The 21,376-nt window shown below is 49.2% G+C and overlaps 10 protein-coding genes across 10 annotated transcripts; 5 read left to right on the plus strand and 5 right to left on the minus strand.

Annotated features, from left to right (window-relative positions):
• Positions 1–525: 525 nt before the first annotated feature.
• FOBCDRAFT_34732 (ORMDL family-domain-containing protein) lies at positions 526–1,775 on the plus strand. The gene is made up of 2 exons (XM_059612146.1): positions 526–887; positions 971–1,775. The coding sequence occupies exons 1-2, from the start codon at positions 734–736 to the stop codon at positions 1,432–1,434; spliced, it is 618 nt and encodes a 205-aa protein (XP_059464894.1). The 5' UTR covers positions 526–733; the 3' UTR covers positions 1,435–1,775.
• Positions 1,776–2,244: 469 nt separating this feature from the next.
• On the plus strand, positions 2,245–3,791 carry FOBCDRAFT_293103 (uncharacterized protein; the record flags this gene model as incomplete). The annotated part of the gene is made up of 1 exon (XM_031183894.3): positions 2,245–3,791. One exon carries the CDS (start codon positions 2,245–2,247, stop codon positions 3,664–3,666), a length of 1,422 nt encoding a protein of 473 aa, XP_031039536.2. The 3' UTR covers positions 3,667–3,791.
• Positions 3,792–4,332: 541 nt separating this feature from the next.
• On the plus strand, positions 4,333–5,345 carry FOBCDRAFT_223168 (S-adenosyl-L-methionine-dependent methyltransferase). Its single transcript, XM_031183895.3, has 3 exons — positions 4,333–4,638; positions 4,726–4,903; positions 4,959–5,345. Exons 1-3 carry the CDS (start codon positions 4,428–4,430, stop codon positions 5,296–5,298), a joined length of 729 nt encoding a protein of 242 aa, XP_031039537.1. The 5' UTR covers positions 4,333–4,427; the 3' UTR covers positions 5,299–5,345.
• Positions 5,346–5,482: 137 nt separating this feature from the next.
• FOBCDRAFT_34746 (actin cortical patch SUR7/pH-response regulator pali) lies at positions 5,483–6,429 on the minus strand. The gene is made up of 2 exons (XM_059612147.1): positions 6,085–6,429; positions 5,483–6,021 (listed from the first exon to the last, which is right to left on the minus strand). Exons 1-2 carry the CDS (start codon positions 6,282–6,284, stop codon positions 5,568–5,570), a joined length of 654 nt encoding a protein of 217 aa, XP_059464895.1. The 5' UTR covers positions 6,285–6,429; the 3' UTR covers positions 5,483–5,567.
• A 452-nt stretch (positions 6,430–6,881) lies between these two features.
• Positions 6,882–8,033, minus strand: FOBCDRAFT_34757 (uncharacterized protein). The gene is made up of 2 exons (XM_031183897.3): positions 7,801–8,033; positions 6,882–7,740 (listed from the first exon to the last, which is right to left on the minus strand). Exons 1-2 carry the CDS (start codon positions 8,002–8,004, stop codon positions 7,180–7,182), a joined length of 765 nt encoding a protein of 254 aa, XP_031039539.2. The 5' UTR covers positions 8,005–8,033; the 3' UTR covers positions 6,882–7,179.
• A 159-nt stretch (positions 8,034–8,192) lies between these two features.
• On the plus strand, positions 8,193–10,549 carry FOBCDRAFT_34759 (mediator of RNA polymerase II transcription subunit 1-domain-containing protein). Its single transcript, XM_031183898.3, has 2 exons — positions 8,193–8,749; positions 8,800–10,549. The coding sequence occupies exons 1-2, from the start codon at positions 8,375–8,377 to the stop codon at positions 10,447–10,449; spliced, it is 2,025 nt and encodes a 674-aa protein (XP_031039540.2). The 5' UTR covers positions 8,193–8,374; the 3' UTR covers positions 10,450–10,549.
• Positions 10,550–10,648: 99 nt separating this feature from the next.
• On the minus strand, positions 10,649–11,919 carry FOBCDRAFT_133818 (formyl transferase; the record flags this gene model as incomplete). The annotated part of the gene is made up of 4 exons (XM_059607913.1): positions 10,649–11,312; positions 11,361–11,448; positions 11,537–11,586; positions 11,654–11,919. 4 exons carry the CDS (start codon positions 11,917–11,919, stop codon positions 10,649–10,651), a joined length of 1,068 nt encoding a protein of 355 aa, XP_059464896.1.
• Positions 11,920–12,585: 666 nt separating this feature from the next.
• On the minus strand, positions 12,586–13,648 carry FOBCDRAFT_34768 (SAM-dependent RNA methyltransferase). The gene is made up of 6 exons (XM_031183901.3): positions 13,574–13,648; positions 13,174–13,522; positions 13,093–13,110; positions 12,926–13,036; positions 12,752–12,870; positions 12,586–12,700 (listed from the first exon to the last, which is right to left on the minus strand). The coding sequence occupies exons 2-6, from the start codon at positions 13,490–13,492 to the stop codon at positions 12,644–12,646; spliced, it is 624 nt and encodes a 207-aa protein (XP_031039543.1). The 5' UTR covers positions 13,493–13,522; positions 13,574–13,648; the 3' UTR covers positions 12,586–12,643.
• A 792-nt stretch (positions 13,649–14,440) lies between these two features.
• FOBCDRAFT_319426 (Alpha/Beta hydrolase protein) lies at positions 14,441–16,715 on the plus strand. Its single transcript, XM_031183905.3, has 3 exons — positions 14,441–14,800; positions 14,862–15,222; positions 15,273–16,715. Exons 1-3 carry the CDS (start codon positions 14,616–14,618, stop codon positions 16,581–16,583), a joined length of 1,857 nt encoding a protein of 618 aa, XP_031039547.2. The 5' UTR covers positions 14,441–14,615; the 3' UTR covers positions 16,584–16,715.
• Positions 16,716–18,404, minus strand: FOBCDRAFT_223185 (cytokine-induced anti-apoptosis inhibitor 1, Fe-S biogenesis-domain-containing protein). The gene is made up of 2 exons (XM_031183906.3): positions 17,333–18,404; positions 16,716–17,276 (listed from the first exon to the last, which is right to left on the minus strand). Exons 1-2 carry the CDS (start codon positions 18,018–18,020, stop codon positions 16,969–16,971), a joined length of 996 nt encoding a protein of 331 aa, XP_031039548.2. The 5' UTR covers positions 18,021–18,404; the 3' UTR covers positions 16,716–16,968.
• Between the last annotated feature and the right edge of the window lie 2,972 nt (positions 18,405–21,376).

Consider the following 21,376-nt stretch of genomic DNA (forward strand, 5'->3'; position numbering starts at 1 on the left):
AACCATGCTCCAGTGAACTACTGCTGCAAGCTCACCCACTACGACCACTAATTTCAGCATTGGGCTCCACTGTTCCGCCTAACCCGACCTACCCTGCGAAGTAGCCCCGTTACTCGTTCTGGTTGCATTGCGTGTCCCTTTCTCCTGCTGGCTGATAGGCTGTTGCTCCTTTCCATCTCATGAGAGTGGCTCCTCCTACCTTGTCCACCATCATACGGGGGACATTGAATATTCCGGTTCGGCGGCCCCTCTCATCTCGTCCAGTCCTTCCATATCCATTCCCTTGATCCAACTACTTTCTACTGTCTGTTATTGACAACTATTCTATTCTGCGCTTTATATCTTCTTACTTGGCTCTATCATCGTGTTTGGCCGACTGCATCCGTTCTCGTTATCCAGCATCAATCATACACGCCTGCTCTCTTTTGCCCTTGCATTGGCCTCGCATTTGCATCCGAACGCCTTCGCCGTGACATCATTAGGGGGAGCCTCTGCAGCTACTTATCTTTGAACTCAAACCGATAGTGAAATCCATCTTTTACCGACAACGCAAACTCTGGGTGTTTGCACCCGTGTTGTTCTCCGCCGATTCTCCCCTCCTCCCAATCGACTTACGCTTTCTGCAAATTGACCCGTCAATACCGCCAAGCTGTCTTCCCCAATCTTACTCCAGCGCACCGTCTCCTACGACGCGGCGAACAAGCCTCCGCGCCGAGGCAGCATCTATCTCAACATGCCCGAACGGAACGCAGCGGGAGGAGCTGGGGCCCGAAGGAGGAGATCTAGCAGTATCCTCCAGGTTTACCATGAGCCTCCCGAGACTCTCGAGCAGATCAGCGACCAAGCTTCTCTGCCTAACCTCAACGCCAACTGGACAAATGCTAAAGGTATGCCTGGCCCCTTTTGCCGCGCATCTGTACCTTGCACAATAATTCCCGAGAGCCACATGCTAACGTGTAGTGCCCCTTAGGTGCCTGGACCATTCATTTCGTCCTGATCGTGTGCGCCAAAATCATATTTGACGCCATCCCTGGTGTCTCGCAGGAGACTTCATGGACGCTTGTCAACATGTCATACATGTTTGGCTCCTACATCATGTTCCACCATGTTCGTGGCGTTCCCTTCGATTTCAACAGTGGCGCTTTTGACAACCTCAATATGTGGGAGCAAATTGACAATGGCGCGCAGTACACGCCCACCAAGAAGTTTCTTCTTGGTGTTCCGATTGCACTATTCCTCGTCAGCACCCACTATACGCATTACGACTTGACATACTTTACTATCAACTTATTGGCTGTCCTGGGAGTCGTCATCCCCAAGCTACCCTTTGTATGTTGCCGTGCCATCCCTCTATTTGTTTGCGTCTCTGCACCTATGACATGTACCCTTGGTTTTGTTTACACAACATACTTTCTCATGGGCGTCATATGCTAACACAAGCCCAGAGCCACCGAATGCGATTTGGGCTTTTCTCAGGTCCACCGGAGGAATAGGAGACCGAATAGGGAGCAGAAACAGAAGCAGAAGCAAAATAACTACCGTGGGACCGATTTGCTGTATTAGTATCAGGGGCGTTAGGGTAAGATTATCTTTGGCGAGAAAGAGAATTGGGGGATTGCGAAAAATAAGAAGAGGTCGAGGTTGTGCAACTTGATAGCAAGCAGTATTTATAACGCGGCTGGTGAGCAGAGTGTTCGGTCGTTCAGCGGTAGCTTCAAAACAGCAATTGGATTTGGACATCGGCATATTTCTCAACAGTTTTCTATCCCTTGTTCCACTCGATGTTCGCTCCTCATCTATTACCCTTCGGTTGACCCGCCTCTTACACTGGCAGGATGTCGATCGGCTCCTCCGTGTTGACGGGGAACGCTCATAAATATGAAGTCATTGGACTGTCCTCAAGCATAAACGAGTGCTTACCGCCTCATGGAGTCTTGATCATACGAGGAGGCAAGCCCAGAGATGATTCCATGGCGAGATGGCGTTCCGTTACCCAGGCAATTGGCTTCTCCTGTCGTATCTCGGAGTCATATTTGCAGTCAAGTAAATGAGCACAAGTTCCCCTCTTTGCAAAGATCATTGACAGCGTACCAAGTATAAATCAAGGACCTGGTCCCGGCTGCTTTCATCTTCCTGGGAGTTCTTCAGCTTCCTTAGTTATCAAAGCATACTCCAAGGGAAGTTCTCCGCTCCCCTTTTCGTCGACCTTTTGTTTCAAAACATTGCACCACATCAACATCAAGCATGAGATACAACGCTTTTGCCTTCATGGCCCTCGTCAACGGCCTCGCTCAGGCCAATCGTTTCGACTGGCAGAGCGAGTCCAAGGCTGATGTTGCCAAGCACGAGCACAAGAACGCTGCCGACCCTGTTTTTAAGGTGGAGGTGAACGAGGGTCACCGTGCTGGCAACAAGGGTCAAGTTGAGGTTGGGAAATTAAAGAAGGAGGAGGAGAAAGCTGAGGAAGAGGCCAAAAAGCTGGAGGAGAAGCTGCAGAAGAAAGAGGACGAGCTTGAGCTCAAGGCTGCCCAGGCTAGAGGGAGCCGCCATCACCGCCACACCCACTCCTCATACTCCCCTGATCCTACCTACGATCCTGTCACCAGAACTACTGGATATCATCGCCATCACTCAGGTCACCTCCAAAAGGGTCCCTACACACTTGACGGAGAGAAATTCGACTATATCCATAAACCAAAGGTTCACTTCCACACCTCTTACACCACCCACGCACCCACTCTCAGTCCTGGATGTGTCGGTGACAAGTGTGCTCGTAAGCCTTGCAAAGAATGTAATGGCAACTGGGCACAGCCTGGCTGCTGGCACTGCAAGGCCCATGGAGCCACTGGTGAGGAGGTTGCTGAACAGGCAGCGAAAACCACCAAGCATGCTCCTGAAGAAACCAAGGCCAAAGAGGAACAGGAGGATAAAAAGGAGAAGGATCCTTACGCAAAGACATACACGCATGGAGACAAGACTGTCATTGTTCCTAAGGAGACCAAGGCCCCTGAAGCTACTCGGCCTGAAGCTCCTCAGATTGAACAACCTCATAAAGAGGGCCCCAAGGTCATTGTCATCGAGGAGCCCAAGAAGAAGCCTGAGGAGGAGAAGAAGCTTGAAGAGAAGAAAGAGGAGAAAAAGAAGTACCCCGATGAGAAACCCAAGCATGAGTACCCCAAGGAGGAGCCCAAGAAGGAGGACATCTGTGACAAGGTCCATCATCATGGCCAGCCCAGCATCTGTGACAAGATCAAGCATCAGCACCATAAGGTCGACGAGCCTAAGAAGGAGAACATCTGTTCCAAGCCCAAGGGCTGCCATCCCCATCATCAGGCTCCTGCTCCCGCTCCTGCTCCTCACCATGAAGTGAAACTTGTCCCCGCTCCCGTCCCAGCTCCTCATTACCCCGAGCAGAAGCCTGAGATTCAGCCTGCCCCTATTCCAGCTCCAGCTCCCCAACAGCCTGAGCAGAAGCCTGGAGAGGTTCAGCCGGCTCCGGCTCCGGCTCCAGCCCCTGCTCAACCCGAAGGAGCCAAGCCCGAAGAAGGCAAGCACGGCAATGCTCCCTCAGTTCCCATAACAGTCCCCAAGTCCGGAGCCACCTACAACCGCGTCTCTGTTGGCATCGCCGTCTTTGCAGGTATTGCCAGCATGATGCTTCTGTGAGCTTCAAGTTTAGTCTTGTATGAAAGTGCGCTGAACGAAGCACCACTGAAACGGATACGTTGGAAGCGGGAAGATGGTGTTTATCAAAAATTGGTGTTATGTCCGCAAGATCTTTGGAATAAGGCCTTTGAGATTATCTTTAAATTCATAGATGACTAGTAGCTTTCAATTGATCGTCCCCTCCTTTTGTTTCACTTCTCTCACATCATGATAAGAATAACACCCACCGACTGCTCGTTTACCAGCGGGAATTTAGTCGGAGTAAGGATCGGATCGAGAGACATACCGCCGACCTGATGCTTTGTCATTCCAAGCTGACGTCAATGTACCAACCTCCACTACCACCTAGTGCGGGGGAGGATCTCCTGGAAGCCCTGGAGGCGGCGACCTCTACCACTATGGCATATTCCCGTTAAGGAAAGGCACGATTTCGACCATCTCAAAGATCGTAGGGATTATAGAATCTGGAATATAGTCTTTATTGGAGACATGACATTTAAATATCATGAGCCAGATAATATAAAAGCTGTTAGACCATGAAGTCGTGCTCCTGTTATCTCGGCCTTCATTTCCCGGCTGGCTGTAGTTTGAACAAGTCTTGCTGCGCTCTGTACATCTGGCAGAACCCCCTCCTTCGTGGTCATTTTTATCTCCGAGCTACAGTACCGAAGATCAATGTATAAAACAACGCCTTCAGGTTTCTTTTATTTCCTCTGACATCCGAGGCCATCATAAAACATTCTACTCGCAATCAAGCCAAGATGAAAGACAACAGCACTCCTCTTTATACTTCACCCCAGCTGGGCCAAAAAGTTACTGACTACGCAGAGCAACACTCGACGCCGTTACCTAAGCACATTAGTGATTACCATGCGGATATCTCTGCCAACAGAGAGGATTCTTACTATATGAGCTCTATTTTTCAGTCTCAATATAATACCTTTCTTGCAAAATCTATTCGTGCTACAAGGGGTAGGTCAAGATACCTTAACATGGAACTGGATTCCTTGAGGCTTTTCTCATCAGCCAGGAGAACCAATACTGATCACCATTCAATAGTTCTAGAAATCGGTGTCTATGTTGGCTTCTCTGCCCTCGTCTGGGCTGACGCTGTAGGACCGAGTGGACTTGTGACTGGCTTGGAGTTCGAGCCTGAGTACGCCGAATTATCCAAGAAGGCTTTCGCAGCAAACGGAGTCGATAATGTTGAGATCCTCGTCGGCCCTGCTTCCGAGTCGTGAGTTATTCATATATGTATCATTTTACAACCCAAATTACTGATAGTCGAATAGTTTACCAAAACTCAACCCCACCGAGCCCTATGATCTTGTTTTCATCGATGCAGATAAGACTGGCTATCCCGGATACTTGAAGCAACTGCTCGAGTTGTCGAAGCCTGGTAACTCGAGCAGAATCCTTCGGCCAGGCGCTCTCATCGTCTCAGATAATGTGCTGCGCCGAGGGTTGGTTGCAGACGACAAAGCGCTGGGTGACGACGAGCTCAAAGGCGATCAATTGAAGAACGTTTTAGCTGTGAGACAGTTCAATGATCTGGCACTGCAGAGCCCACGACTTGAGACATTTGTTCTGCCGTTGTGGGATGGCGTCAATGTTTCCCGTCTTCTTGATTAGTGGTAGCACTGTCTCGACTGGAGGACAATCAGGATGGTATATGGTTATATATATATTAGGGTTAAATAAGTACAAAGGCAATAAAAAAACATCGTCGTGACACATCCTAGGCTGGTATCGTCTCCATTGATCTTCACACTTCATGATCTCGTATTTGGAAACCCATGTCTGGGCATTGGTATATTCCAAATCTCGTTATTACACCCCTTCTTCTGATTGGCGGTAAGTGGTTGATCACGACAAACACTATCGAAACGTAAATTGATTAATTAGTAGCGGGTGGGAGAAGAGTTGTAGGCTGCCATCTTCTTGTTCTCGCGGTTGCGGCGGCGGCGGCCAGAACAGCAGGTGACGAAGACGGCGATAGTGCCAATAAGACAGAGAATAGCTGCGGCGAGGACGAGCCAGATACCGACAGACCAGCGAGCACTGGCAGAGGTGTCTCGGTTGATACGTCGTCTGACAATGGAAAATCCAGCGAAGTCACAAGCCAGGGCAATGATAGTAACGAAGAAGGCCAGGAGTGAAACAAGCGTAGACATGAGGGAGCCAAAAATGCCGGCACCGAGAGCCAGAAGGAAGGCAATGAAGCAAAGCCCAGCACCAATAGGATGCAGGACCATGACATAGGTTAGGGCCTTTGCAGTGTCTGAGCCAGCATTGGAGAAGTTGGTGCCGGCGACAGCATTGGAAGGGTCGTAGCCAATGCGAGCGCTTGTACAACTATCGCTGTGGGTTATTAGACGACGAAATCAGACACGGCGTGTTCAAGTGTTATGAACTTACCTCCCGCTGCTTCTTGTGACACAATACCCAAAAGTTCCAAAATTTACCCCATTTCCTCCTCGAGAGTTGCCGTTCAAGTTGACCTTGAGGAGGGCTATGTCATTGACAACAGGAGCTGTAATGCTCACGACAATGAGCATGACTGTTGCTGCCAAGAGAAAAAAGGCACCGATATGGTGGATGAATCGTCCCAGACCCATTTTGATGGCTATGGTGTGGTTTGGAAGTAGTGGTAGTGTTGAGCGTCTTCTACTCAAGTATTGTAGGAAATTATGCAGTTATTAAAAGGAAACGAATCCGCTTGCCGATTAGAAGTGATGTAAGACAATACGAAAATAAAAGGCAAGAAACCGAGAGAAGCAGGCCAAGATATATAGTCATTCAGGTCGTATGAGGGTTCCCGTGTCATGGATTCGTGGAGCCAATGCCAGGAACCAACGTTGTGCAGAGTCGTTACGTGAGACGTCATCACCAAGCCCTGTTCCAGGTCTCGAGTGTGCCGAAATCCGCCATGATCAAAGCCAAGACAGGCTATATCGTGGTATAGCATCCTCGTCGCAAGAAGCCGTCTCTACTACGTAGTGACGTAGAGTTGGTGGCTTTGGCCGAATCGTGGCTCATCTACCGGGGTGTGGGCCGCCCCGAATTTCTTGATTCGGGTCTCTTTTGTGTCAATTAGATCAATCTTGGCCCTCTGACCCTGCATTTCAGACCAGACTAACCCACCCGGGTCAGATCATATCAAGATCCTTGTTTGGAAGCTTTGCTTGTTTCTTTTCCCAATCAGCGTCACGCTTATCTTGGCGTGAACTGTAATGTGGTTCTGAAAAGCAGGTGGGTGAATACTAGACATGAATACGACGAGGAGAAATCGCTTGTTAGACTACTCGGTGAACCCCGTTCTCTGTCTAGCTGCCTGTGCATGCATGTGTAATCTTTTCTCCCTGTCGTGCGCTGCATATTGCGATAACTAGTCAAGATCTGCGCTACGCAGAGAAAGAAGCGAACCGTCAACATGGCTGAGTTAATAAGGTGGAGAATCGTAGAAATGTGTTGCGCAAGTGCCGCCTAAGCCTTGGGCAATGAAGCTGAGATTCAAGTGCCTTGGTCTTCAGAAGTGGTACGCGTCTCTTGCTCAGATTGCCGGCGGTGCTGCATATGCCGACGCTCCCATTCTCCCACTGCCCGCGGCACTGGCTCTCTAGGCGGTGTTTTTATCTTCGTTGGAATCCAATTGCGGGTTTGCACTCTGTCAATCTTTCTGGAATCCATTGTTGTTTCTTTGCCGAAATCAATGGCCCAATGGCTCAAGCCCTTGGCTGCGATACTATTAGGGAGCGACTGTCGCAGAGTTGTTGAAGCAAGAGTCCTATTTTCTGTGACAAAGTCTGGCCAGACTCTCGCGAGAAACGAGCTTGAGCTGCCATTATGATTATATGCGGGAGACTCCGTTATTTCGATGACAAATTTGGTGTCTTCTGGGTTGGAAGGTTGCGAAGGCTGCTTTTCAAAACGCGGTTTTAGCCCGTCCACTTTCACAGCAGACCTTGGCTCCTTGCAGGATGAAGGAACAGTAATGTTGACTGGGCTTGAACAGACGGCTTTGGCGGCAGCTTCACTTTCTTTCATCAGTGATATGAAGGCAGAACCTTGACCCTACAGTTAACATAGTCAGCGAAAACAGCTAGTATCCGCACAGTTCGAAATCAGCCATACCGGCATGAGTTTGAAGAACTCTACTGGGCCATATTGTTCAAGCGCTCTCAGGACAGAGCGCCTCTCAGCAAAATTGACTGGCGCGGGCGAGACGTAGAGACGTATAGAGCGCTTCCCGATTTCTACATTCTTGAGATGAGTCGTAGCCAGACGCTCAGCTTTCGCGGATAATTGGGCTGCTCTGTAGGTTTTCGAAGCAGACATGTTGATGTGGTCCTCGGAGTTTGGTGAAGTGAAGAATTCAATGTTAAGGAAATGATCCACTACATTTCATATTCAATTTGTAGCTCGACTTTTCCTCCACTATCGGCTCGGCTTCGGTGGGGCCGGACTGCAACTCAGGTACAGCCAGAGCTCTCACTATTGGATCCATCTTTGTTGCTTTCAACCTACAGCTCCAAACATTTCGACCCGAACGAGAGCGACCTGTTGTTAATCCCCTGATTCCTTGTCACGTCTCCGAGTCATCGCTGAAAGTGTGACTTGCCTGTTGACACGACGCATTTTACATCCTCCTCACATAAGAGACACAACTCTATTCGCGCCCTCACAAGAGGGCATCATCACTTTCGCGATGGCGACACCAACAGCCGCAAAGCATGCTTCACAGCAGGGCCGGACCCCCTCGCAACTCGCCGCCGCGACTCCTCCTGTATCAACTCCCTTCTCCAATCCTGCCCATGTCGTCTTTTCGCCCAGGGGGCCACGATCATCCCCTCAACAATTCAAGAAGTCACCGGCCGCATCAACCTTGATGGCGCACGCCTCCAACGCTCCTCTCAACTTCGATAGCCCTTCCACAGCTGCCGCAATGGGCGCCCTAGGAATTCCTAGTGGGCTCGATATGGGTCTCGATAATGTCGGTGTTGGTGGCCTGGGCTCTTTGGGTGCTCTAGCGAGTGAGGATGATAAGTTGAAGCGGCTGGAAACGATCATAGCCACCTTGGATGTAATCATATTGTTCCCTATGTGATTAGACGTGTTGCTAATTCAGTGTAGCAGAAGAAGGGACTTGTGAGCGAGGCAGGACTGGAGCGCCTGGCGCAGCGAATAGGACTTGACTGCCTTTCGGAGGATCATACAGCACCCGATGGCCGAAAACAAAGAACTCTTGTGATAGCAGGCTCAGCCATTCAGCTGGAAATCACCCTGCACAATAATATTGTCGAGAATATATCACTGGCCTTCCCTGAATCTGCTCGCTCAGTCACCGACCATGTCACCGGAGCAAGCGAGATTCTCTTGAGGGACTTGCAACTTCTTCCAAACCAGAGTCCATTGACAAAAACTCTTGACAAGTTCGCGGTCAACCTCGAGCGACTAGCCGTCCTTGATAAACTTAGCATCATCCCTGGTCTCGACTGTCATGAGGCATTGGCTGGTATTTATGTGAGCTTAGAAAGGCTTCACAAATGGGATGTTGCTCGGCTTCGTGATGAACCCGGAATGGGTGGCAAGCCGGACAGTGAACTGTCTACCATGGCGATGTGCACGCGACATGGCTACCCCGTTATGCATTCAAAAGACCGAGTGGGCCTCGCACTCCAGTACTGGAAGGCCCTTCGCCTCGTACAGCCAACCAACACTAAGATGGCTTCATTCACTTCTTCTCATGAACCGGTCTGGTCTCTTCTCATTGGGTGTGCTTCAACAGGAGGCATGGGTCACATGCCTGTTCGAGTCTCTGAGGATTGGATCTCCAAGGATGTGGTGAAGGCAGAGCCCTCGATGGACCCTAAGCGTCCCAATCTGGACTGGCAGGAACCCGATAACGTCGTGCTTCCGCACTCAGAAGAAAACAAGGATGCTAGCATGGAGATGCTCCAGCCAGATCTCTCAACAGCCAGGGTGCCACAGGTTATGTTCGTTGCCACCTTTGACCCTCCTGTCATCCTGCCCCAGAACGACTGGCTCCGGTTGCACTCATACGCCAACGTTAACGCAAACCCATTGTTTGGGTACTCCCCAACTTTCGACAGCCTTTTCTTCCCTATTCCCCCTGGAAGTGCTCAGGACCCTAGCGAGCTCCGGGCAATCTCTCGCAGCCGTGATGTCCGCATCTACGACAAAGATCAGAAAGCTATCATTAAGCCTCATCAGAACACGTTGTATATCTATAAGCAAATATATTCACAAGTGGTGACTGAAATTCCATTCTCTCATCCTCAGCAGCTTATCGAAATGCTCCCCCTGCTTCGACAGTATGCTTTTGTCGCAACTTTGCTAGAGAACAGCTTTGGATCACAGACGAACGAAGTTGAGGGATTACCCAAGCAAGGAAACACCGCAGCGCCGGTGCCGAAATCCAATCTAACTACCAGAGATGAGTTGGCGGATTTTATGAAATCAACTTCTGTGACGGACGAGCATCCCTCTGCTGTGTCGGAGGTCAAACTTGACGTTACCCTGTGGGTTCATCCGATTCCACACCTTCAAGTTGTCTTCCCATTCCGAAATTCCACTGCCAATATTACCTTAAAGGTACTCGAGGATGGAATTGTGGAAGTCGTCGAGGAGAATGTCATTCCTCGTGGCGACGATAGTAGAATGAAAGGCAAAGAACTTACGCGGGCAGATTTGGGCAAGCTGCTAGAATATATGGAGGATCTCTGCAAATGGGCAGAATGGATTCGGACAAGACTTGCATGAGTCGTTGAGACTTGACATGGAGGTTGGAAAGGAACTAGGAGTTGAACGATACCCTCTAAGTGTCATACGAAGTGGATAGGCGGAGAAAACTGAACGACTTATGCTACCATGGCACGAACCATACCTTTCCTCATGACACGACAAAAAGCCCGACTTCAATGTTGATAAACATAATAGATCTCAAAGCCTAGGCCTAGATTTAGTCATCAGCGAGGTAACCCCTCAGTCCCGCCATTGCATCACGCTGCGACTTCCCTTCCTCCTTAATCTTCTTCACACGAATTACACTGTCGTCCAGAGTGCGTATAGCACAGCTGCCATCGCCTTGATCCCAAACCAGAGTCTCCAAGACAACCCCAGTGTCCTCAAGGAGGCGGACTTTTGCTCCATGATTCCCGATATCCTTTGAGGATATGGTCTCAGCATCTTGGAAAATTAAACGCTTTTTATCTCCCTTCTTGTTGACAGCATGAGTCCATACAGACCCAAGAACTCGTACCCTTCGCACAATGTCATCCCCTGTCCACTTAGTCCATTTTATATGTCCATCAGCCTTTGTGACCTTGGGCGCGTGGACGAGCTGCTCATCGCTCAGCTCTTCTGCTCTCCATCCTGTATTCTGGCGAGGCGGCACATAGACTCCATCTCGTAGACCTTGAATTAACATCTGCGCTCCAATTGGTGCCAGGAGGCTTGTCAGTTCTTGGACGGTGCAGCCTGGAGGTATCGATATTCCGGGACGGGAGGTTTGAGACAGTATAGTTCCATGATCGAAGATTCTGTGGTCTAGTGTTTGTAATGAGATTCCCGTGTAGTCATAACCTTTGAGAATCGCATGGTGGATGGGAGCAGGCCCACGAAGACTACTTTTTGTTTAGGATTCTGGCGGAAGTATGCGGCATGAGACTTACTCAGGGAGCAGAGAAGGATGCACGTTGAGTCCGCCGTATTTGGCCGAAGTTAAGATTCTGGGCGGGACGAATAGTCCGAAGGACACTGCTATCACAAGATTTGTTCCTTCAGGGAGCTACTGCATTTAGTCACTGAGTTCCCAGGAAGTGCTCAACGAGGAAGCACGCAAACTTACATCCCATCCTGTGAAGGTTTTGCGCTGGTGAATATTCAATCTCAAATTTTCTGCCAGCAACTTACAAGGTACTAAACCGATATAAGTTAAACGTCGTGGTTTTCTCATAGATTTGACGTACCTTCTCTCAGTGTTTTGAAACCTCTTCCCATGCGTCTTGGCGGCAAAACCATAACATCCAACGACTCTACAAGCTTCTTATTGTGGCGATGCTCTTCATGAAGAGCTTTCAGAGATGCGCAGCTGAACTCGTCGGATCCGCAGAAAAGAATGCGCAATGGGTCTGACGAGTTTCGAGGCACACTTTGCGAGAAGAGCCTTCGCCATGGAGGAATTTGCACATCGAGCAATGATCTGGATTTGGCAACGCTGAATAGAATCATGCTCTCAGTTTAGTATTGAACCACTTTGAAGTTCTTCGTAACTTGTCGGCGCATCAATATAGGTTGGCAGCCTGAAGTGACTATAAAACAATCGCGTTTGTTGCATCTCCGCTTATTTGCATTGAATTTTTGGCAGGAAGACCTATCTCACTCGCTTGAACCGAGCAGAGCCTGAGAACGGTTCAGAAGGAACTCTACGCCATACACCAACCCTTGTCATAAAACCTGGCAGTTCTACCAAATTGTTTTGTGCTTTATTTGTTCTTCATTTGTTCATTTTGCCAAATAGGCTGCTATGGGTAAAGACATCACTCATATAAAGACGTTTGTTGCATATAGGCACTTTTGGAAGCGAGTAAAGAACTGATGGGCTATTATGTATTTGAGAACTAAATAGGTAGGTAGTAGGCAGGAGCTAGAAGAACCTGGGATTATTAGGTGATTGTGAACTGCGAACCAAAGCTCAAGACTGTCCAAAAGTAATGTACGTGGTTCATAGACTAGAAATTGAGTTTCTATTGCTATCTTCACCCGCATGTAAACATAGTTATCTGGCTAACAATTCATTACATAAGACTTTAGTTGACAGTCCAACTGCGTTGTTATGAAGAATCACACTTATTGAAGCGATGTTTAGGTAGCCCCTGGCGATGGCAAAGAATAGTCCGTCTTGTACCCAGCAACTGGATTCAGACAGTGGATAACATGGTTTATTTTGATTTGTTTAGAAGAGGTCATCCACGGCCTTATCGGCATCTTTTTGGATCAACTCGACCATGCCCTAGAGTAGACTGTTAGGTTCTGGTGAGCATGGCTGAACGGGTTCACAAACCTTGGGCATGATAGGCTTGCCGTCTTCACCCTGTACATATCGGAAGGGCATCTCGGTACTCTCGTGTTCGTTGAATTTGAGCTCAGGGAAGTCCAGGTAGGGCACCTGATCGAGTGGCACTGGTGGTTATCATGAGCTTCCGAGCTGCAGGGGCCTAATAGGCGGATGACGAACCCTTGTCTTGAACAACAATACGAGTAACCCGGACGGCCGTATCTGTTGTCATCTGCTTGGGGCCAAGTCTGCGACCTTCAAAGCCCTTCTTTCGAAGCTCCGAAGTACGGTCTAAGATCTCCGGTTAAAATGTATTTCAAAAAAAATATTTTGTGAGAGTCACAAACCTCGAGGAGGATCATCGCCTATCACACAAACATGAAACGTCAGTAACAGTACGTCGGCCGTGCCTCATGCTTTTTACGTACCAAGGATACCTCCAAACAAGAAGGCATCAAAGTTCTCACCATCCTCAGGAGAGAGATCCAAGGCGGCTGATGGATCTAGCAGGCAAACTCGCGACTTGTTGGCGGCGTAGAGCTCCTCAACACCACGCTGCTCAGCAGTGAAGGCGGGGTTACTGGCCAGGTCTGTTGGAACCTGGAACGTAGAAGGCAAACTGGAGAGGATGAAAGAACCATGGGTCGCTTGTGTCTCGCGTGCAATGGCCAGATATTCGAGTTCGGACCAAGGGCCTAGCTCTGGGTCGAGATGCTCGACAATAAAAGTCTTCCCAGAGGCTGCCATTTCTTCTTTGTTCTCTGGCGAGGGGCAACGCTGAGTAAAGGTCAGTGGCGCGTACACTAGGCAAGTAATGGTGGTAAATACTGAAGGACTGGGCTACTGATTGATGTCTTCTGATATTGATAGAAATTCAGTTGCACCTTGAATATGAGACTTTACAAAAGTGAATGTGGTGGAGACTCTGATTGGTGTAGTTAGAGAGGGTTTTGAAACTCCATACCTACCTTATTGAACTGTCTAGCTTGGAAGTTAGTTCATAGGTAGCCTGAAGCAATAGTGATCGTCAGTAGATGCACCAAGGTTTTTATTTCATTCCTCTCGCCTTTCCAATATTGAATATCAATACTTCTTATTGATTTGAACTTGATCATAAACGTAAAAGAATGTCGGAAAATAAAAACAGCAGAGCAAGCCAGTGGTGATTGATCATTGGAGGTCATGCACTTGATACATTGATAATGAATACCGTTTACTAGTGCCCTTGCCACTTTGTTGGTGCTATTTGGGTCCGACCTTCACGAAGTTGTTTCTTATTGACTACCAGTAGGAGCAAAGTCAACAGCGTCACGATACTAAAAAGTCAAACATGAACATGCCCGCCAACACGCACCGACATAAAGAAAGCAAAGGCTATGTATTATTGATTACGTCGGAGTAAAATAAAAAGAAGAAGAAGAAGAAGAAGAAGAAGAAGAAGAAGAAAATGCGTGGTACCTATGGACTCCAGAGTAGGTAGCCCAAATTAGAGGCAAATGCCCAGTGGACCCTTGTCTGGAGGAATTACCTCCCTACCTCATCCACTGCAACCAGAATTAAAGCGCCAAGCCACAGCTGCGACCAGCGACAGTACGGAAGCTACAGCATCGCCCCCACTAGAACCCGTCCCGGGGTCCCGAGGGGCCACCTCATCTCTCCTGGACTAGGTCCCAAGTATTGGATTGTCCCTTTATCAAGCAAGGCACCTTCATTCCAACAGCAACTCTGATTGCTTTCCATGTCGTCGACAAGGAGGACCTCCAATTCTTTGTCTGTTTAATCTTCACAGTCCATTGTCATATAAGTACTCACCCTTACTTTCTGTGTTCTTTTAACATTACCCGCGGCGTCCTTCGTCCGCAACTTCATCATGGTTGTCAAATCCATGATTCCGTCCCCGAGACGATGGGCCGCCCTTGTCTCCTTCTGCCTCGCACCAGCTTTAGCCGTCGCTGTAAACGATGCGACCACAACAAAAGCTGCAGCTGCCGACTACTATGTTCGCGATCTTCCGGGCTTGCCCACCGATGGGCCCGATGTCAAGATGCATGCTGGGTTAGACAAACCGTTTCCTCCCTGTACTCCAGGCTTACTGACGCATCCGCGTGCTTTTTAGTCATATCGAAGTCACCCCAGATACGCATGGGAACTTGTTCTTTTGGCATTTTGAGAACCAACACATCGCCGATAGACAACGGACTGTTATTTGGATCAATGGTGGACCAGGCTGCAGTTCAGAAGATGGCTCCATGATGGAAATTGGCCCCTATCGGCTCAAGGATCAAGACCATTTGGTCTACAACAATGGCTCGTGGAACGAATTCGCCAACCTGCTGTTTGTCGATAACCCTGTAGGCACAGGCTTCAGCTCGGTCGACACCAATAACTATATACACGAACTTAAGGAAATGGCGGATCAATTTGTCAAATTCCTTGAGAAGTGGTTCGCTCTCTTTCCCCAGTATGATCGCGACGATGTGAGCAACCTCTTCCTTATGGGCATTTCAATTTGCTAAGAACAACGCAGATATACATCGCAGGCGAGTCTTACGCCGGACAGCATATCCCCTACATCGCTAGGGCTATTCTCGATCGCAATATGAAGAATCCTACAACCGCATGGAGCCTGAAAGGGCTGTTGATCGGCAATGGCTGGATCGACCCAATCGAGCAATATCCCGCTTACATTACATATGCCATTCAGAAGGGTCTGATCAAGAAGGACTCCGACGAGCACAAGCAACTGCAAGGCGATCTGCGCAATTGTGAAAGAATGATGGCCTCGGATGTTGGCCATGTGGATTACGGCGAATGCGAAGCTATCTTGTCAAACATGCTCAGGCTAACCAAGAACGGTGACGGCGATAATGCATGCGTTAACATGTACGATGTGCGACTGAAAGATTCATACCCCAGCTGTGGCATGAACTGGCCTCCGGATCTGGTGCACCTAACTCCTTACTTGAGAAAGCCCGAGGTTACGAAAGCCCTTCACGTCGATGGCATTAAGAAATCTGTCGGTTGGACCGAGTGTAACGGTGCTGTTGGAGGCGCCTTCAACGCAAGGAAGTCTAAACCCTCGGTTGATCTCTTGCCCGCTCTCCTTAAGGAAGTCCCCATCATGCTCTTCTCCGGAGCCGAAGATCTCATTTGCAACCACATTGGAACCGAAAACATGATTAGCAAGATGGAGTGGAACGGCGGGAAGGGTTTCGAAGTAACACCCGGTAACTGGGCTCCTCGGCGTGACTGGACTTTTGAGGACGAGGCAGCTGGTTTCTGGCAAGAGGCCCGGAACTTAACATATGTTCTTGTCTATAACTCTTCCCACATGGTCCCTTTCGACCTTCCACGACGAAGCCGAGATATGCTGGACCGCTTCATGGGCGTTGATATCAGCAGAGTTGGTGGCGACCCTGCTGACAGTCGCATCGATGGCGAGAAGGGGCCAAAGACCAGTGTTGGCGATGCTAAGAACAGTACCAAGACCGCTGACGAGGAACACCAAAAGCAGTTGGATGAGGCCAAGTGGGCAGCATACTACAAGTCTGGCGAAATTGTTCTGGTCATCGTCGTCATTGGTGTCATCGTCTGGGGATACTGGATCTGGCGTGAACGTCGCAGGGGCGCTGCCTATTCTGCTTTGGCTGATCACGATCTTTCCAGCCGACCCAACGGCCATCGAGCCAAGTCACAGCCTGGTGATCTTGAGTCGGCGGCTTTTGATGAAAGCGAACTAGACGATTTGCATGTAACAACACCGGGAACTAGCAACAGTGCTAGGTTTCCAGCGAATCATGACAGTAGCGAAAAGTTTGTCACCAAGTACGCCGAATAATGGAAAACCAGCGGTCATGGATGGGCCTCGTTTCTACCTGGACAAGATTCTTCTGGTTGTATAATTTAGCTGGCGCCCTGGTTCTTTTGCATAAAGTGGTTGGTTGTGTCACAATTGGGAGGTCTGGCGTTTTCCTTATATTCATTATCGCGAATCAAGTCAATTTTTGTCATCATCTAAGTTGGTAATCCTACGCCGACAAACTCCGTATCTAGATCAGAGCCCTCCGTGAAACCTTGCCCCGAGATCCTTGTGACTTGCAGCCTGTGTATCGTGTTCCATGTTCCAAAGCAAACAATCCACCTATCAAGTAAAGCTTGTATTTACGCCTGCAGTGCTGCGCCGTCGTTGTCCATGAAGAGAGAAAGAGTGTATAAGTCAAAGTTTAGAGTTGCACATCGTTATTGAGCAGGCGAACTTCTTCGCCTGGCTTGAAGGGAGGAAGGCCAATATAAGGGCATCCGTCACAACGGAAAGCGTCGCCAAGGGAACAGTTGCCGCATGAGCCGACCTTACCTTGCACGGTGAAGTCGATCTCGGCCAGGTCGTCTGTTGCCAGCTTAATGCTCTCAAGTTTCTTGTCGGCGGTTGCGCGTTTGTCGGCGTCTTCGGCAGCAAGACGTTCGGCCAGACCACAGGTGCAGTCCTTGCAGGCCCGACGACGTTTGCCAGCCTTGGGTTGACATTCGGCAGCTAGTATGTTGTCAGAATCGTATTCGACTACGGAAGCACTTGCTGGGGTTACCTACGGATATTGATGGGTCTCGCGAGATCCGCTTCAGTCATGAGAGTATCCTCATCAATTAGGTCGTCGTCGTCAAGGTCGTCCTCAAGATCGATGAAGCCGACGCCGGCGGGGACCACTGGTTTCGATTTCGCCTCAGCGGGCTTCCTCTTCAGATTTAGAGGAACAGAGCCATCTGCGAGAGGAGCGGGCTGGGATTTCTTCTTGCCAAACTTCAGAGTAATGGCTCCGTCATTCTCACCGTAATCGGGTTTCTCAAAGCCACCCCGCGATGATATCAACCCGGCCAAAACCGCTTCCTTTGACAAAGTGGACTCCTCCAGGCTGTTGCCATCTTGAGACTGTAGGCGACCGCTAGGCTTGAGGGACTCGGCGACAGGACCAAGGACAGTTCGGTTCATCAAAGCGAGGGATTCGCCCAGCATAGAAGAGGCATCGGATAGGACCAAGACAAGATCGTAGGTGGAAGGAGGTAGTGTGACCAATCCTAAGGAGAGACGGTCAAGCATCTGGAGATCGGTGACGGAGCGATCATAATCGGCGAGGACGGATGTGAGGGCGTCGGAATTGGAAGCAAGAGAAGGAGGCGCCAGAAGAAGGGTTCGCTTGGGTGGCGAGGTAGATTGGACAGACTTTGTGACAGGCATGACGAAGTCGTCACTGGGATCGATCATGAGGGTCGCGGGCGCCATGGCGAATGAATACACAGCAGAAAGGCAAAGCAATAAGGAGGAGGGAACAAGAGAGTAGAGAGAGATGAGGGACAGGACGTTTTTAAGATCTCTAAGGTGATGTTAGACCCAGACTTTTTGACTCGGCGGTCGCTGGTGTCCTGGATTAGTCAAAGAACGGCAGTACCGTGCACGGCCAACATGAACTGTGCAATATGCCCTAGTATACGAGGGACTGTACCGTGTGGCCTGACTATCAGATGAACGGTACTGCATCTGATATCAGGGTTGCGGGGTCATTTTTCTGCTTTTCCACGGCGGGGGGCTTTTGGCTTCTTCGAAGGGGCCCTTATTCCGACTGCGGAGACGCCGAGTAGTTCTGCCGAATTAAAAGGTCGTTACGAGAGCCCATCATATTGGGGATGGCTTTGCAATCATGCAGCCACAATCAGTTGTAGCTGATAAGTTGATAACGAAGTAACCTCTAACAATTGGTGTTTGGTGTTTCCGTTTGCATTTCCCGGAGATGCAAGAAATTTGTGGTCTTTGATGGCTACGAGTTACCTGTCAAACCATACGACTCGGCCTTTCTCGCCCCTGTTTGGTTTCGAGCTCTTCTTTTCTTCCACACTTCAATTCTAGGTACCTGAGCAATGGGTAGCTGACATATGATCATTGGTAATCCGAGCCAAGGGTGGGGGGAGATGACGGCTCGGAACCACCTACCGTAGATATTACAGTACGGGTCGGGAACGGGCGGTGGGCGATGTCGGACCAATCCCGAACAGTACGATTGCTGTTTGGTTTTGATATGCGCCATTGCCATAGGTTGTCACTCTGCTCCTGGGCTCAATCTCGTGAGCGGATGACACGGACGTGGGAGCCGCGATCCCGGCCCTCAGCTTGTGGCCTGCGGCCTTCGTAGCCTCCCATTTCATGTGGAATTGTGGAGAGTCTTTTTTCTGGGGTATCAAACGTTGGAGTGCTTATGAGGTTATCCCCCTTCGTAATTGTGAGGCTCACAGTGACTGACTGGTGTTTCGCGGAAAAGGCAAGTTTCTGGTGTTGCACAACAATTTTGATACAGCTCAAATCTCACCTGATCTTTTGTACTAAAAGCGTTCTCAGTTCTATTTTTCAGTCCCGTATAGTACCTAGGTCGTTCGTGACGGGTCATTGGTTGAATAAACAACTTGATTTGATCTTGTGTTACGCAATCTGGGTGTGACAATGTCTTGATTTCTAGCCTTTGATTTCATATTATAGCAGCAAGAAGAAGAGTAGCTCAACTTTCTCTTAGTAGTATCAGTCGATTTGTATTTTTCGTCACCGGTATATTCTCTCGGTATAAACCATATAAGTGGCAGGCGTTGCTGAGTAGGATCTAACTACTAGGTACCTAGATAGGTAATATTATATTGACAAGAGAACATTTTTCATATTATTATCATCGCATGCTCTTCCTCCTGCTCCTCTCCTATCTATAGTCTATATCAAAGTCTGCAATATTCCAGTGCTCCGGTGCCTTTACTGCAGCCAACTGATTGCCAGTGCTTGCAGCTGTCAGTGGCCGGCACATTTTATTTCTCCTTCTTGATTCATTGGATCATGGAATAAACAAAGGCGTGTGTTTCTGATAAGTGCTTGCCCCAGGCAACAGTGATTCACTGCCTTCTTCCATCCTGCTCTTTTTTCCCTCCTTCCACTAGGTTCTCTTCTTCTTCCTTCCTCAACCGCATTTGCATTACTCAACATCTCTCATCCGCATAAGAAGGCACAGGATCCTTGCGCTTGGCTTTGAGAGATATCTCTGAGAGAAGGCTCTGTTTTCTTTCTCCTCTTTTCAACTCTGAGTGCCCTCGTGCTGAGAAACAACTTGCTGTTGTCTTTGCTGGTCGACGCTTCCGTTGGTAGTCAGATAATACTCAATCCTCAAGGTACGTAGAAGCTCAGCTTTCTATCTCGTCTCATATGTTTTCTATCCATCAAAATTCCCTGTCATCGGAACCGTCGTGAGAAGTTCTGCTGCTTGGCTTTGTGGCTATTTCACGTTTCACAGTACTCGTCGGCTACTTTTCCGCGTTCTGCTTCTCATCTCGGGACAAGTTTTCAGCTGCTTGCTGTTGGCATCCGTTTCCAAAGTTATTTTCTCCTTCTCAGAAGCTAGGGAGCCTTTATTGCTTCGTTCCCTTCTGCATTTGTCGTTACTAAACATTCATTTCATCTCTGCTCACATATAGTAACAATCGCGTTTAGACTCGAGCTGACGATCTACTTCCATCATGTCGGACTGGAACAACGATCAGGGTGGTTCGGCCCATCCGAACACATTTGAGCAAGAGAACTGGACCAACAGTGGCCAAGCTGAGTATGTGCTCTCAATTGTGTTTTTCTGGAACCCGATATATTGACCTTCATAGAAACACATCCGCCAACAACGCCGGCTTCGGTAACGATGATTTTGACAATGGCGATGGCTTTGTAGGCGAACAGCCCACGGGTAATGAGAAGTGTTTCGGCTGTGGCGAGACTGGGTAAGAACCAACTTTCCGGGGAACAACATCATCTAACAGGTTCAGTCACCGCCGTGCCGAGTGTCCCAACCCTCAGGAGATGACCTGCCGCTTCTGTAAGCAGCCCGGTCATATGATCAAGGAGTGTCCCGATAAGCCTCCCATGATCTGCGAAAACTGTGGTGATGAAGGTCAGTTTCATCCATTGCTGCGTGATGCTCTAGGCTCATATGTTCAGGCCACATGCGCAAGAATTGCGAAAAGCCTCGCAAGATTAACCGCGACCACGTCGCTGATGTCAGCGCCGATGACGCCTGGAACAAAATCAAACAGGCCGCCATTGAGCGAGACGTCGACGACGCCAAGGAGGCTGTTGAGGAGTACATCAAGGCAGTGGATGGCGACATTACCTATCGCCAGCTCCAGGAAGCTTTGATCGACCAAGGCATTGGTCTCTGGCTCATTCCTACTGAGCGATCTCTCATCCAAGTTTTCACCAACATGGATCTCCAGGGCCATATCGACAAGAAATACACCATTTCTTATCGCTTTGTCGAGCAGGCAGATCGTCCTCGCGAGCTTGAAGGATGGCCCAAGAGCCGCGATGAGCTTCTCTCTCGTCTGGACGACGCTGGCGAAGTCGTGGATCGAGGTGTTCCTCTTTGCCTGAACTGCAAGGAGCTTGGACATATCTCCAAGTTTTGTACTCAGGAGAAGACGGAACGCAGTGATGCGGTCAAGATCTCCTGCTTCAACTGTGGTGCGGATGGCCATCGGGTCAGAGACTGTGAGTCAACCTATTGGTAGTCCGTCAACTGAACATGATACTAATCCATTAGGTCCTGAGCCACGTGTGGACAAGAA

Source organism: Fusarium oxysporum, chromosome V (assembly GCF_013085055.1).
Source record: "Fusarium oxysporum Fo47 chromosome V, complete sequence".
Taxonomy (NCBI): Eukaryota; Fungi; Ascomycota; class Sordariomycetes; order Hypocreales; family Nectriaceae; genus Fusarium; species Fusarium oxysporum.

Coding starts and splice junctions, on each gene's coding strand:
- FOBCDRAFT_34732 (XM_059612146.1), top strand. CDS start 734: ATGCCCGAACGGAACGCAGCGGGAGGAGCTGGGGCCCGAAGGAGGAGA. Junction 888..970: donor CAACTGGACAAATGCTAAAG/GTATGCCTGGCC, acceptor AGTGCCCCTTAG/GTGCCTGGACCATTCATTTC.
- FOBCDRAFT_223168 (XM_031183895.3), top strand. CDS start 4,428: ATGAAAGACAACAGCACTCCTCTTTATACTTCACCCCAGCTGGGCCAA. Junction 4,639..4,725: donor ATCTATTCGTGCTACAAGGG/GTAGGTCAAGAT, acceptor ACCATTCAATAG/TTCTAGAAATCGGTGTCTAT. Junction 4,904..4,958: donor GTCGGCCCTGCTTCCGAGTC/GTGAGTTATTCA, acceptor ATAGTCGAATAG/TTTACCAAAACTCAACCCCA.
- FOBCDRAFT_34746 (XM_059612147.1), bottom strand. CDS start 6,284: ATGGGTCTGGGACGATTCATCCACCATATCGGTGCCTTTTTTCTCTTG. Junction 6,022..6,084: donor GTCACAAGAAGCAGCGGGAG/GTAAGTTCATAA, acceptor CCACAGCGATAG/TTGTACAAGCGCTCGCATTG.
- FOBCDRAFT_34757 (XM_031183897.3), bottom strand. CDS start 8,004: ATGTCTGCTTCGAAAACCTACAGAGCAGCCCAATTATCCGCGAAAGCT. Junction 7,741..7,800: donor AGTTCTTCAAACTCATGCCG/GTATGGCTGATT, acceptor TGTTAACTGTAG/GGTCAAGGTTCTGCCTTCAT.
- FOBCDRAFT_34759 (XM_031183898.3), top strand. CDS start 8,375: ATGGCGACACCAACAGCCGCAAAGCATGCTTCACAGCAGGGCCGGACC. Junction 8,750..8,799: donor CGATCATAGCCACCTTGGAT/GTAATCATATTG, acceptor AATTCAGTGTAG/CAGAAGAAGGGACTTGTGAG.
- FOBCDRAFT_34768 (XM_031183901.3), bottom strand. CDS start 13,492: ATGGCAGCCTCTGGGAAGACTTTTATTGTCGAGCATCTCGACCCAGAG. Junction 12,871..12,925: donor TATTGTTGTTCAAGACAAGG/GTTCGTCATCCG, acceptor GATAACCACCAG/TGCCACTCGATCAGGTGCCC. Junction 12,701..12,751: donor GCAAGCCTATCATGCCCAAG/GTTTGTGAACCC, acceptor AGTCTACTCTAG/GGCATGGTCGAGTTGATCCA.
- FOBCDRAFT_319426 (XM_031183905.3), top strand. CDS start 14,616: ATGGTTGTCAAATCCATGATTCCGTCCCCGAGACGATGGGCCGCCCTT. Junction 14,801..14,861: donor GATGTCAAGATGCATGCTGG/GTTAGACAAACC, acceptor CGTGCTTTTTAG/TCATATCGAAGTCACCCCAG. Junction 15,223..15,272: donor CCCAGTATGATCGCGACGAT/GTGAGCAACCTC, acceptor AGAACAACGCAG/ATATACATCGCAGGCGAGTC.
- FOBCDRAFT_223185 (XM_031183906.3), bottom strand. CDS start 18,020: ATGGCGCCCGCGACCCTCATGATCGATCCCAGTGACGACTTCGTCATG. Junction 17,277..17,332: donor CGCGAGACCCATCAATATCC/GTAGGTAACCCC, acceptor ACAACATACTAG/CTGCCGAATGTCAACCCAAG.